The sequence below is a fragment of the Astyanax mexicanus genome, chromosome 11, assembly GCF_023375975.1.
Source record: "Astyanax mexicanus isolate ESR-SI-001 chromosome 11, AstMex3_surface, whole genome shotgun sequence".
NCBI lineage: Eukaryota > Metazoa > Chordata > Actinopteri > Characiformes > Acestrorhamphidae > Astyanax > Astyanax mexicanus.
The window spans coordinates 42,185,591-42,201,058 of NC_064418.1; the positions used below are offsets into that span (position 1 = coordinate 42,185,591).

Here is a 15,468-nt window from a genome sequence, read left to right on the forward strand (position 1 = left end):
TGGACGCAGCATAAGTCGGTTCTACCTAATAAATAACTTGCTAAACAATATGTGCACAAACAAGCTCTGTATTAGCACTTGAATATACGTGAGTTTGAGTATAATAAATAATACACGTGTCTACCTGATATACAACGTACAACCACATTTTCAAAAAAAGCTTGTGACACTGGGCAACACGGAAATGAATGTAAAAAAAAAACAGTGGCATAAATTTACAAATCTCAGACATAGATCTCATTTTATTCAGAACATAACATAGAACACCTGTCAGAAGTGAAAAGTGAGACATTTCAACATCAAAACCAACTTTTTTAAAACTTGATTGCCATAACAAAAAAGCAACTAAAGCAACTAAATGCTGGTATGTAATCAGAGGTCCTACCTGTAACAGAGACGAAAGGCAATGTGAAGAAAAAAACAGCTTGTAGGAAGAAACGCTGAGAGAAATACATCACTAAAACGCTGCAGCGCTTTCCAGCGCGAATCAGCACGCAGACGGTTCCCTCTAACGTCATCTGGAAACAGTAGCCGGAAAAAGAAAATAAAATTCTCCTATCCAGTTCTGCACAAAAACAAAATACTGCCACTGCGAGCAGCCAGTATCCACTACCAACCGCGCCATCCACCTAAACCCTGCTTTGTTCAAAAAAGAGCGTCACTAAACACGGCTCCACATTAAACAGTACGCTAAGGCTGCGTCCAGAAACTTTTGTTACTCCTCCTCTCCTACTCCTCCTTTCCTACTCCTCCTCTCCTACCCCGGAAGAAGGTGGAGGAATCGAGGAGAGGAGAGGAGGAGGAGGAATGGAGGGAAGGAGCTGTAATTGGGGAAATGGGACAGCTGATCCCTTTTAGATAGGATGTTGACTACCGATGAACTGAGCCAATCACAACGCTCACTTTTAGCACATGCCGGATACTGCCCAGCCAATCACAGCTTCTGAATAAAGCTCCACATACAAAAATAAAAACGATAGATCAATAAACACAATTCCAAATTCTAGAGATCAAGCTTCAAAGTGCAGCCTGATTAGCCATTGATGAAGGTTGCATATGTAAATATTAAATTATTTTAATAGTAAAATATGATTTCATTGAATGTAATAAAACAAATAACAAATCTTAATAAATAATAAATATAATAATACAAAAAAAATTAGATGAAATTAGATGAAACAGCATCAATGGAACATTACTGTCACACAGCTAAATATTCAGATATTCCAATAAAATCCTGCTTACTCCCAGGCATTTTGGCCGCATCTCTGGCCAGTGAGATATATATATATATATATATATATATATATATATATCATGTTACAAATATGGGAACATTAATAAAGTTTTACTGAGCATACAGCTTATCTAAACAAAAACATATATTAGTGCTTTACTGGCTGTATAATTAGATAAGGAACCTAGTTAATTAATATGTTTATGACGTATATTTGGGCGTTGCCTGCTCCTCGCACTGCTTTTCGCGTGCTCTGTGGGCGTGGATGCAGTGATGTCATTGGAAAATCCTTAAAAGTCTTCCGGAGTAGGATACACTGATGTATCCTTCAATGGAAGCCTACTACAGGGCTGCGTCCAGAAACCCCAAAAGTGTCTCCTTTTTCCTACCGATCCTCCTCCTCTCCTCCGTGACCCGGAAACTGATTTCGTGACGCCATCTTGCCGCCTGTCCGAATACCGTAGGAGACGAAAGAAGCCGCTTAAAATCCACCTGTAGTAGGCTTCCATTGGAGGATACATCAGTGTATCCTACTCCGGAAGACTTTTAAGGATTTTCCAATGACATCACTGCATCCACGCCCACAGAGCACGCGAAAAGCAGTGCGAGGAGCAGGCAACGCCCAAATATACGTCATAAACATATTAATTAACTAGGTTCCTTATCTAATTATATAGCCAGTAAAGCACTAATATATGTTTTTGTTTAGATAAGCTGTATGCTCAGTAAAACTTTATTAATGTTCCCATATTTGTAACATGATATATATATATCTCACTGGCCAGAGATGCGGCCAAAATGCCTGGGAGTAAGCAGGATTTTATTGGAATATCTGAATATTTAGCTGTGTGACAGTAATGTTCCATTGATGCTGTTTCATCTAATATTTTTTCACTTCAACATGTATGCAAAATATATGTATTATTATATTTATTATTTATTAAGATTTGTTATTTGTTTTATTACATTCAATTAAATCATATTTTACTATTAAAATAATTTAATATTTACATATGCAACCTTCATCAATGGCTAATCAGGCTGCACTTTGAAGCTTGATCTCTAGAATTTGGAATTGTGTTTATTGATCTATCGTTTTTATTTTTGTATGTGGAGCTTTATTCAGAAGCTGTGATTGGCTGGGCAGTATCCGGCATGTGCTAAAAGTGAGCGTTGTGATTGGCTCAGTTCATCGGTAGTCAACATCCTATCTAAAAGGGATCAGCTGTCCCATTTCCCCAATTACAGCTCCTTCCCTCCATTCCTCCTCCTCCTCTCCTCTCCTCGATTCCTCCACCTTCTTCCGGGGTAGGAGAGGAGGAGTAGGAAAGGAGGAGTAGGAGAGGAGGAGTAACAAAAGTTTCTGGACGCAGCCCAGGAGAATTTTAAGCGGCTTCTTTCGTCTCCTACGGTATTCGGACAGGCGGCAAGATGGCGTCACGAAATCAGTTTCCGGGTCACGGAGGAGAGGAGGAGGATCGGTAGGAAAAAGGAGACACTTTTGGGGTTTCTGGACGCAGCCTAAGCCTTCGCCTCAAAACGCAGTGTCCGATCGCGCATACACTACATACATTACGGCAAGGGCGTGTGGCGGGACACACTTCAAAGTAAAAGCCTTTTACATTTTTTAAAAAATAAAAAAAAATTATATCAAGTCATTCTGCTGTGGTGTGATATTAAAAGGGATCTATCTGATAGTCCACCACTTGTATGCGTCACTCACTTAATAACAGGATAATGTGATGTGTAAGGAGAGGAATAATGGAGGGAAGGAGCTGTAATTGGGGAAATGGGACAGCTGATCTCTTTTAGATAGGATGTTGACTACCGATTAACTGAGCCAATCACAACGCTCACTTTATATACTATATACTTATATACTAATGTTGTAATTTTTTAATTGATATTTATATGTTTAACTACTGATAAAATACTTTTATCATAGCATGATTAGCAATAATAACTCTGGTTGACATTAAAATTTAATTACAATTAATTTTAATAAATACAGCTTTATTCAGCTCTATTTATGTTTATTTGTTTAGAGTAACCCTAATACCTGTAGATCCAGTAGAGGGCAGTGTTGTACAGTGAAGGAGATGGTGTAAAGTTTTAAGAGATGGTTTAAGGAGAGATTACCCACTTCCTATTTCCCCTGCTATATCAGAAAATGACTGCTAAACCCTAGAGGGAGCCAACAAATGAGTCCTTAATGAATGGAGTGAATGGAGCTAAACAGCTAAAAACTCAGTTATAAGTAGCAACTAACAACTCTGCAAGGATCCTCCTTTAATTTTGAAATGTAGAATACCGTATTTTGTTTAAAACGTAAAGGAAACTTACCTGTATGTTTTCATTCTTCTACAGCAAAGAGTTTTTAGCAGGAAAGGTGATAGCATTACTGGTACTGTGAGCTGATTGGATAGTGGCTGAACTTGCAACCAGAGCACATTTAAAATGTTTATAACTGGAGTTTAAAAGCTTTAAAAGTATGTTTTTAGTACTTGACCTTTTTATAAGTCGTGGCCACACATTAGGATCTCGTTCCAGTGCTTAATTAGTAGTGGCTTGAGAAACCTAACTCTCTGGTACAACACCTTAATATATATATATATATATATATATATATATATATATAAGCTTTTAAACTAGTTAAAAGAATTAAACTAAACTAAACATCAGATCACCAACCAATCAACTCACAGTAGCAGTAATGCTAGTGTCTTTACTGCCTAAAACCTGATTACTGAAGAAACAAGGAAATATACAGGTGTGGTTTATATGCATTGTTATTGGCCAATTAGCTAATTTACTTTTTTTTTTTATCCAGTTAGCTCTTTTCACTTCCATTCATTTTGGACTCACTCGCAAGATCCGTATAGCAATTTGTAGTACTTTTTCTGATATAACTGTTGCGAATTCCCTTCAGTTATAAAGGACTTTAATTCTGGCGCCACTAGGGGGCACTCTTAGGCTAGTAGAGCAGGCCTTTTCAGGCAATAAGTTAGACAGCTCTGAGGGGTCCTTAGCACACGGTGTTTATCTGCAGCAGCTAGATAGAAACTTCTTTGTGTTTCTCTACTGAAAGAGTTTAGTTCATGCTTTCGTTGTGGTGTTATTTGAATCTATTTTAGTTAGTTTAACAACAATACAGTTAAATACAGCGAACTAAGCTCAGCGTCAGAGATGTAAAATGCACTACTGTTTAGTTTAATGTGTGATTTTAGCAATATTATTCAGTATGTGTAATTCAGTAAGCGAATTCATGAGAATGTTTGTATATTTCATGTACTTAACCATACCACTGTAACTCTGTACACTCCTGCTGAGCTGCAATTCATATAAAGCGCACAAACTGCATTCGTGTCTACTCTCTTATCAGAGTGCTAAGGTGGATGAGGAATCCCAGCATAACTGCACTAATTTACTAACGAGCTATTTAACAATAACAGTGGAGATAGGAAATGGATAGGCTCTCAATAAACCACCTCCATGTATGTCCCCTTTTAGAAGTACAATGTGGTCGTTTTCAGGCTATGACATCTTCATGGGTGATGTTTTGAATTTTCAATACATTAGCCAACAAAACTACTGGTGAGATCAGTCATTCCAGTCATGTTTTATGTTGATTATGAATAGATGGTAAAGAAACCCTTCTTCACAGTCAGTCGGTTCTGAACTGATTTAGTGAACACTTCAGTGATTGTCATTTAAAGAGAAAATGTATGCGTGGGCATGTTACACACTGGTTAATATTGGTACAGGTGTGTTTTCCTGCATGACCGAGAACGTTAGTAACAACAACATTTTCGTCTGGTTTTACTTGTAGTTCCTCTAACTGTTAACTGAACTCTTTGATAAAGATTATTTCAGTTACAAACATTTGCATTTTATTTTCATATCTAGTTCATGCCTTTCTATTTTAAGACACATCATTTTGTTTGTGATTTTAAGGCCAATCAACTGCTATTGTAGTCTCCAGAGGTTTAAAACTGTTTTTTAAACCTCTGGAGACTACTAAATGTACTTATAGGCACAATTCCCTAAATAAACCTGTCAGTAAAACATTTTCACACCCTAAAAGCACCAAGTTCTGACAACTCTGTCAGCAGAAGTAAAAGTGTGACAGCTTTAAAGCCTAAATCATTATATTAGGTCAAAAAATAGTGAAAATATTGTTAAACATTTTGCACATTTGAAAAATACTGAATCAGATTACAACATTAAGATTAGTTCAAATTAGTGCAAAAACACACAAAAAAAATAAGTTATACAAGTACTATGCGTAGACATGTAGACTACTGGCCTTGGTGCTTTTCAACTCATTTTAGCTACAGTTAAAAACAAATAACCAAAAATATAAACGTAATGCTACTGTGTTCTGTAGACTGCAAGTTTCCCACAATCAGAATTTGAATAGGGAGAAGTTGCTGAACATGTTTTAACTGACAAAACATTTCTGATAGCATCTATTCTTTACCTCCGGCTTTCCTTTTCTCTATACACTCTACACTCTACATTTAAATTGTGGTAAGGATTAAGCTATAAAAAGCAACACATTATACAAGTACAACAAACCCAACACATCAGCAAATGCTTTAATAATTAACTAGCTAACCTTGATGGTGGTGATGAGATTCTCTGCTAACAGTGACACAGTGCTCACTGGGCTGATAAATGAAAGCTTGTTCTAGCACAGTGTAGCACACTACTGTAGCCATACTTAACACAGTTTTTATTTCTAAAAATAATAATACAACCCCGTATCAGAAGAAATTGACACAGTATTAATACAAATACTCTGCTTTTTTTTTTTTCGATTTCAGACAGTATGAACAAAGATATTTCATGTTTTATTTGGCCAAATGAATAAAATAAAAATAAAAAACCCAGAAGATTTCAACAGGTGACTGCAGTCATAATTTGGTACAAAAGCAGTATCCATGAAAGTCATTGAGGAGGAAAGATGTGCGAAAGATCTTCAGGTTGTAAAAAAATCATAAGAAAACTAAACTTAAAAACTCTAAACCAATGTTTTTCAAGCAAAACTGTATGATATTTGCATATTTCTCATTCTAAAGTGCATAGTATAATAACCAGTCCAAAATCCAGGGCCTGTCCTGGAAAGGGGCAGAAAATTACACAGAGAAATACTTATGCTGCCTTCAAGATGACAACTTTTCGAGGGATGTGCATATTTCAACAAGACAATGCAAAACTACATGCTGGACACATTACAAAGGCATGGCTGCAGGTAAATGGCTGAAAAAGACAGAAGGATCAGGCTTACCAGGGAAGTACAATGCCTGCCTCAATCAGCATGGTTTGCTACCAAGACTTATTTGGCTTCTGCCAGTCTATAAAGTGCCTACATCAACTGTGGAAGGAGTTGATAAGTGAGTGATCAAACACCTTAACAGGTAGCTCATTAATATCAAGATGACATCAATAATGCTATTCAATAGGACACTCTTGACAATTACAGCTACCCCTGTGATAGGTTGGTTGAGTTTAAGGTGGTGACAGTTAGGGCTGTGATGATGTACAGACTACTAAATAACATGATAACATAACATACAGGCCTGTATGGGTAGCTCAACTGGGAACCAGACACCTTTGACCATGGATTCCAGCAGGGTTTAATCATGAGTCTTGTTGGACTGTACACTATGAAATTAAGATATGCTTCTTACCCGCATTTCACACAGGTGAGTTCAACATGACACAGCGGTGACAAAACCCCCCAGATAAACAGGTTTTACCACAAACCATGACCGCAAGTGGCCAACTGACACTGACCTGATCGGTAGCTCAGGCAGAGTATGCTGAGAAAGAGGTACTTGTTGTAAAGCACAAATACCTGAAGTGTCATATATTAAAAATAAAAAGGAAACCTAATAGTATGCAATTAACTTTGGAAACACAGTTTATTATCATACACCATTGACATTGCACACCATATATTTTTAATCAACCCAATAAAATCATTAGTTTGCTCATTTGGAGGCAGCTACTCACATACTGTATATTCCGATCTTTCCCCATCATTGCCTCTTTCTGAAACAAATTGTAAAAAAGAAAATGCACCGAATAGAGTGACCCATTTTATGCCAGGTATAGGTCAGGACAATATCAATCTTACATCCTGTCATACCTATCTCTCTAATAGATTATTGCTCATCTCAATGCTCATAAGTGTATCCTGTTATTAAGTGGCTTAATTAAGATTATATTACCCACAATTAACCTTTGGCATACTGAAATTCTGACTGTTTCTCCTATTTGAGTGTTTATGTGCTAGAAATAAAGGCAACAATGCAGAATTTGAGCGTGTAATAGTTAAATGTGCTCAGGTCTGGCAGAGATTTTAAAATTTAGGGTGGCTGGCGAAGTCTGTTTTTATCTGTTTGTTTATGACTAAAAAATATATATATATTTTTATCATTATTATGTCTGTGTAGTTGTCTCGTTTTTTTGTATGTTGTTGTGTTTTTATAATGACAATTTAATAAAAAAAAGAAAACATGAACACATTATTTAACTCTAAGAGCATTTTTTACAACTATTTACATGTCCAGTGATCCTTTTGTGTTGCCAAACTCTTGGGAGGGCGGCATATCAGGACAGAAAAGAGGCATGATCTAGGCCAAAGAGGAAAGGAGAATGTCAAGGGACATGGAATTAGGTTATAGGGAGCCTGGAAAATGTTTTACCTGTCAAAATGGAAGATAAAATGGCTTAATCTCTTGAGAGTAAATCCCTTTTGGATAGGAAAATATATTTCCCTGCAGGGTTCAAATATCCCTAAGGTCTGATTAAATTGGTGGTCTATTGGAAAAATACCTCAAAAAGAAAAACCACCAACCAGCAGGCCAGGGGATTTCCAGTTAAAGGCAAGTGTAGGTAGGGGGTTTCCAGTACAGTCATTATAGAAACAGATCTGGAAGTATGTGGAAGGGAGAGAGAGGCAGCTGATTATTTGGGAGTAGCAGTGGGAGGTAGTAGAGCAATGAACTGACCACTTCTGACACGCCAACTGGCGGCACTGTAAATTCTGGTCAAAAAATTGATGGCTTCTACTATGTTAAGTAGTGAAAGAAAAAATGCTTAAAGAATAGGACAAAATAACACAATAATTACTTATTGCTTGGTAGCATTTGTGCCAACATACATTTTATAAGTGTTGTAAAGTACTTTTTTAAGTAACTATTCTGAAAGACTGAGAGAATGAATGGGAACAAGTACAGAGGGTAGACGTCTCCGATTTCAACACCACCCTGTGGCATCAGTTAAATCCGTTACTACCAGAAAACCTCACTTGCCCAACTGACAGTATATAATAGTGGATGTGGTTTAGCCAGACAATGAGTTGTTGGATTGCAGTGTCTAGGAGAAAAAATATATGGGTTTAGAGCGAGAGAGAGAGAGAGAGAGAGAGAGAGTACAAAGTAAATTTTCATAGTTAAATTACCCTTGTACATTTATACATGCATTTACATGATTTTCATGAAGTAGGTCCTTAAAGATACCTGGCACAAGTCACACTTTCAGGCCTTGGGTCTGTCAATGTTAAGTTCCCAAAATCCATCTCTCTGGATCTGGTTGCCATGTTTTGCCCTACTGATTTTGCCTCATTAAACCTGATATTTCCTTTTACATGTGGGAGTTTCTGATCCATTTTTATCAGATCTCACACAATGTAAAAAAACGACAAACTAAAGTTAGATTCTACTTATCTTTTTTAAACATTTATCGTTTAAACTTACAAGTACTCTGATGGTGTACCTCGCTGTGTAAGACTGCATTGTGTAGAGCCCCTATACAAAAAATGGGATTAAAAAATACAAAAAAAAAACAAAAAAAAGCAATAAAGAAAGAACAGGAAGGAAGTGCACACAGTGCTAAATGTGGGTGTGCTGTGGGAGAAAGGGAGTTTGAAAATGAGGGAGGGAGGGAGAGACATTGTGTGAGGGGGTTCTCAAACAAATAATCAGGTTAATTAAAAATAAAACAAAACAAGTACATTAATAAAAATCTTAAGCTCAAGGCAGCCTCAGAATCTACTTACAGGGTTAATTGTATTTTGCCCTCAAAGTACTTAATTAATTGAACTATTATTAGCACCTAAATCATGGTCATTTATTTCTATTAAAGGAAACAGAAGGGAATAACTTTGGCTAAAGCCTTGGCTCCATGTTGAGTTTCTAAACATTTATTCAACAAAGAAGCAGCCATAAAAAAACATTTAATATTCAAGACTAAATTTTGTGAGGGAAGTTTATAAATAGGAGTCCTCACATGCATATCACACAGTGTACTATTCTTCCATATTTCCATGGAAAATGGCAATAGTAATTGACACCATACTGGTCCCATGACACATTGCGTGTCACTGTGTACTGTAAATATGTCTTATTTGGAACGAGTGTACAGCAATAGCTTGTGGAGAAGTACAGAGTACAAAGTGATATGACTCAGTAAAATGAAAATACAGGAGAACATCTGCAGGTGTGGGCAGATATAACACCTGAGAGTCACTACATTATTGATGAATTGGATACATTTGATACCCCAGTTTGCTTGGTCCTCAAGCTAGGCTTTTAACCCTTTTAACCCGCTCCCTGGGTACGTCTGCCACTCCTGACCCATGTGCTCACAATATGGCAGTGTGTCTGTGTGAGTGTTCAGATGGGTTAAAAGTGGTGGCTGAATTGTCCAACACAAATGGTAAATATGGTTGTTTGATGTGAACACAGTGTTTGATGGTGTCTTTTGAATGGTTGTTGACAGCAGTTTCTGCTTTTCTGTTTTTTACACACAGCACATTTGATCCCACAGAGGCCAATTATAACGTTATAATTAGACAACCACTGGAACATGTGATTTGCTTAAACCACTGGGCCAAAGTATTTAGATTTCTTCTCATCTTCATTTTTCCCTCGTAAATCTTTTAAACGCTAAACTGTTCAGAAAAAGTTATCTCAAAAGGATTTTGGGAAGCCTTAAAACATGGCAACCATGAAATGTGATCAAATATCCTTATTAGGATTTTTACAGTTTAGGTTTAAACAGATTTAAGATTATAAAGCCTATATAGCATTTATATAGTAATGGGCCCATATCATGCAAAAACCTTACAAAAGTGTACTTTAAAAAAGTCCACACAGTTTATATTCTTTATGCAACCTATGGTATGTGACCAACCTATTGTATATCTTCAGCTATAGACCACTGAAAGTCATTTCAAATTTTTTAGTCAGCATTTTTTCGTGCCCATATCTGGCTTTCCGGGGCTAATATTTATTTTCAATTGTAGAAATGATCATAAATACTGCTACAAGTTCAAGTAAATGTGTCTGTGGTAACATGCTTTAACATAGATAAAAAAAATAAAATAAAAATCTAATTGTATAAAATAAATAAATTTTATATATATATATATATATATATATATATATATATTAGTAGTGATAGGGTATATATAACATATATGATATATTATACATTATATATAATATATGATGTATATACCCCCAACACTTGGAGGGTTAAAGCTAAACTGTTTATTTGGGTGAGTAAAGCACTTCAGTTTATTTACAGTAAGCTTAGATATCCAATGTTTTAGCGTGTTTAGCAGCAGCACTGGAGAAACTTCACTGAAACTCCTGTATAAAAATAGTGCAAAAGTTCCTGTGTGTGTGTGTGAGGGGTTAGTTGTTTTTTTTTGCTTCAGTCTCTATGTGCTAAGTGTGTGTAAGGAGGGAGGAGCGATTTAGCTCAGTCTCTGTGTGTTGAGGAGTCTGATGGCCTGGTGCATGAAGCTGTTGCAGAGTCTCGTCAGTGGTGGCTTTGATGATCCGATATCTTCTGCCAGACAGCATTACTGAGAAGAGTCTGTATGAAAGGACAATCTACAATGCTGGTGGCTTTGTGGATGCAGCATGTGGTGTAGATGTCTGTGATGGAGGGGAGAAAGCCTCCGATGATCTTGGCAGTCCTCACTATTCCCTGCAGGGTCTTGTGATCAGAGATGTTGCAGTTTCCAAACCAGACAGTAATGGAGGTGTTCAAGATGCTTTCTACAGTCCCCTCTGTAGAACGTAAGGATGGGAGGTTGAAGATGTGCTTTCCTCAGTCCTCGCAGGAAGTAGTAGAAACACTGTAGAGCTCTTGGCTATGGAGGTGAGGTTCTCTGCAGTGTTCTGTATGGATAAGTTAGATGTCAGTAAGTTAGACCACACGTTACACTTTAGAGGTTAAATCACTTTTTGACTTGTTATTATGATTAAAGGCAGATCAAAAAGGGATTATACTAAGTATTAACAGAAATGAACAGTGTAGGCTGAATGCACATCAGCTTGTAGAGCTTGAAAATGCATGCAAGCTAAAAACGAAAAGTTCTATTATGATTAAACAAAAAACAAAAAACAGGACCTACAAATAACAAATAACACTTACATAAATTCCATTGCACAGGCTGTTTGGTGTTTCTAAATACAGTCATAGAATAAAGATAGACAGTATGCTGACCAGCTGCATCAATGTGGTGTTTGGGAATTGCATCTCAAACCACAAGACCCACAGCCAACTGTGAGGACAGCTGAGTAGAACAGGGAATATTGGGGTCTCTCCTTCATGAAGCAATGCAAGTGCATTTACATTCATTTAATAATCTAAATACTGCAGAATATCAAAGTTTGTCAGAACTCATGTTATTTCACATTATGCCCAAAACACACCCATGCTTAAATTAAGAGAATTAGATTACATTCTCTCATTTATTTCAATGTTTAAGTCTGTGGTGCTGTCGCTTCTTTCATTTATTCCGATGTGGGTGTCCGTGGTGTGGAGGTACAAAAAATTTAAACAGAAAATTAAACTTTTCATATTGATAGAACTGTTTAGGATAATTTGGTTTAAAGCCTCCCCACCACGGCAAGGTATGATCCTGTCGGAGAGGAAAAACAGCCGCTGATCCCATTTAGGTGTAACAGGTGACTCTGATCAACTGACCTGAGATAAAAAATTATGATGATGTGGCGGATCTTTTAATCAGACGTCCCCTAATATGACTTTGGTTCATAACGTTCTCCTGCATCTGCTTGTCTAATCTCTCCATTAAAGTGTGGGTGTTCCACAGCTTTCCAATGATTTTCCCAGATATTGTTCCCAGAACTTCTTCACTCCTATTCTGCTCTTCCGTTTTCACCGCTGTCAGTGTGGTTTAGTTCTCTGTTGCTTGTAGGTAAATCAGGAGGCACACGATCATGCAAAGTATGCCTAAAAAGGATGCATTTAAATTAGTGACATATTCTTTGAATCATATCATGAACATTTTCAAAAGATTTGAGACGATTAATCAGGATTTTAGTACTTAAAACATGAAGTCAAAACAGCTATAAAAAGTCAGAATATATTACAAATAATACTTACAAAGTTCTTTCTCTCAGATCTGAAATATGTCTGGTGCATGTTTCAGATGAGATACATTTCCATATTAAAAAAGCAGCAGCAGATACAAAGATGAAAATGATGAAAGAAGTCCAACAGGTGGTACAGTCTGGTGAAATGTCTAATGGAAAGTAAAAAGAGAAACAAAAGTTTATTTACACTGATTATGCTTGTAATGAAACCATAAATTAAAGTAACTCTAACCCACCAATCATATTTTTATTTATATCCTTTAGATATTTATGCAGTTATATCTACTCTTTATTACGCTCTATTAACAAGATTTCACAGTCTCATGTTTCAATAGTCCTAATATGCAATAAATGTGATCTAACATAGCTAAACTTCTATTGTTGATTGTCTTATTGTCTTGTGAAAATAAAACACATGAACATAAATACACTTAAAATGCCATTAGTGTTATATCAGTACTGTAACTGAAAATGTATTAAGAATAAACTTGCCCATAAATTTGCACAATTTGGCAAATGCAACATAAAGCTTTCTACTGCTCAAGAGTTTTATTTTTCATAGCAGCAGTTCAGGATACAAAGGCAATGAAAATAATTTGCTTTTTTTGATCACATTCATTATCATGTTCAGTATTTATAGTCATCATCCAACTACTACTTGATTTACAGCTACTACTGGTAAATCAATGTATTAAGATAGTAAATCAGGTGAGCTGCTGATGGAATTGAACACATTCACTGGGGAGCTGGCTAAGGGTGTTGTTCTAAAGGATTCTGAAACCAACCTTATTTCTATTTAGTTCTACTAGCTCACAATCTCAATTATCTTAGTTACTGTATACTGTATTTATGAGTACCTGCATCTGTTCTAATGTGATCTGGAGATTTTACAGTAATTACTGATTGTTACAGTTTTACTGAAATCACAATACTGTACACAGTATATAAACTACTGAATATGTTTGTATACAAAAACATAAACTTACGGGACATCGGAAGGTACATAGTACCGACTCCATTTCCATACTGGTTTGAAGCGTTACACTTATACATGCCGCTGCTGTCAGAGCTCAGCGGAATTTCCAGTCTATCAAAATCCACTGTGCCAGTAAGAGTCTTGTTCACCCTGTTAATGTCAAAATATTAAATGTTAATACTCCTTAATACATTTTAACTGTAAAAATAAATAGTAGATCAAATCAAGTTTTATCAATAGGAAATGTTTTTTTTTGTCTCTTTTTATCCCTATATTTGAGAAATATACATCATATAAAACAGAAATAGCAGAAAGTAGTAGAACCGCTGTTTCTGCTAAGTTCAGATCTTACTGCAGGGGATATGAATGAAACAAAAGTTCACACAGCAGAAGGCCTCATGAGGGACCTCAGACCTCATGTCTGTGATTGGTCGGAAGAATTTGTTCAGCCAGTCGATTTATAATGCAGCTTCACTGCGTCATAAATAATTTGCATGAAGTTACAAAAATCTAAACTCCGTTTGTCCCTTTTCTCTATGCCACTGTGTTGCTTTTCGCCAAATCGCAGCTTCAAACTGCATCTTCCCATAGGAAATGAATGCAGGGTCTGACTTTCCCCCCAATTTGACTCACTGAAATTACTGCTTTATTACTCCACTTGGTGGTGCTAATCAAATGAATAGGGTAAACCTGCGCTGAAGAATACTGGTCGTCAAATTTCCTAAAAACGACCACACAATAAATCCAAAATTGCTGATATTTTCTTATTAAGAAGTATTTTATCCTCTTCAGTGACAGATCCTGTGAAGTATCGTAGAGAATGGTTTTCCTATATATCGAGTATCGCAGAATCACAGTATCGTGAGATCATCGTTATGGTGGACAATATATTGTAATAACGTATTGTGAGATGTTCTGTGTGTCCCACCTCTTATCCAACACTTACATGTTTGGCTGGACTTTTTAGCGTTTAACGGTTGTGTTAACATTTATTTTATGTCTGATTTGATATTAAAAATTAGGTGGACACAAAAGTAAGTTCACTTTATAAAAGTGTGTATCTTTAAAACACTGGTTGGATGTGAAAGTTGAAGAAGGATGCTGTGCCCATGTTATTTGCCTGGACAGATAGTTCAGTGGAGCCTGTAGTTAAGAGGATTGTAGTTCCAAACTACAGAGTACTGTAAAGTCTGGAGATAAAATACGTCCTCTCTCAACTGTGAATTGTGGACAAAAAAGGGCTCGAGGAGTGGAGTGTGGGCATGTTTGGCATATATTGCTAATGAAGACGGGTGCCTGACCAACACCACAAACCCAGTTTAAAAATGGTGTGACATATCTCCAGAGCAAAGGAGCAAACATGAGCATGAGCTCAGTGTACAAGCACCCTGATCTCTACAGAGAGGTGAGAAGTGGAGAGGTTAGTGGACCTAGATAAGATACACTCTGTAGCTTTACTAAGATTTACTAGCGACTGCTAATCCAACTGTTTAAGCATCAAGGATAAGCTAGACAACCATCTTGCCACGTGTTGTTATATTATGTGAACTAGAGATGTTCACATAACATTTTAATAAAACGGAGCAATGAGTGTTAAATTAACATAACATAACTAAATGTTCTCACTCTTTATTTTCCTTATTCAGAACTTAACTTCTTCCATCCCATCAAGTTCATACAGTCAGGCTACCATTACATCTGTGCTATACAGACACAAATATGATAAATCCCCCAAAATATCAGAAAGACTAAACAGAGCTGTAGCTCAATACATCTGCATGGACTAAGTGCCTGTATATACAGTTGAGAAATTTGGGTTTAGAAATCTGATA

The 15,468-nt window shown here is 36.6% G+C and overlaps 2 protein-coding genes and 1 long non-coding RNA gene across 4 annotated transcripts in view; 1 reads left to right on the top strand and 2 right to left on the bottom strand.

Moving 5' to 3' along the window:
* si:ch211-141e20.2 (nectin-1) overlaps window positions 1–990 on the bottom strand; it is a 72,667-nt gene extending 71,677 nt beyond the window's left edge. Inside the window, exon 1 of one of the 2 annotated variants that reach the window (XM_049485307.1) lies at window positions 386–987. In XM_049485307.1, the coding sequence (XP_049341264.1) occupies window positions 386–518 (133 nt within the window). In that variant the 5' untranslated portion in view covers window positions 519–987. Of the gene's footprint in view, window positions 1–385 lie in introns of both variants that reach the window. The other variant, XM_049485308.1, reaches the window with a different exon arrangement.
* The window catches only part of LOC103044451 (nectin-1-like), a 60,158-nt gene that overhangs the window by 34,924 nt on the left and 9,766 nt on the right, over window positions 1–15,468 (bottom strand). The window contains exons 5-8 of the mRNA XM_049485309.1: window positions 13,647–13,786; window positions 12,671–12,809; window positions 12,251–12,517; window positions 10,798–11,439 (exon numbers count right to left, since the gene is read on the bottom strand). Of these exons, the coding sequence (XP_049341266.1) occupies window positions 12,424–12,517; window positions 12,671–12,809; window positions 13,647–13,786 (373 nt within the window). The 3' untranslated portion in view covers window positions 10,798–11,439; window positions 12,251–12,423. The remainder of the gene's footprint in view (window positions 1–10,797; window positions 11,440–12,250; window positions 12,518–12,670; window positions 12,810–13,646; window positions 13,787–15,468) is intronic.
* Window positions 1–15,468, top strand: part of LOC125805023 (uncharacterized) — a 76,330-nt gene that overhangs the window by 17,058 nt on the left and 43,804 nt on the right. The gene's annotated exons all lie outside the window — the stretch shown is intronic.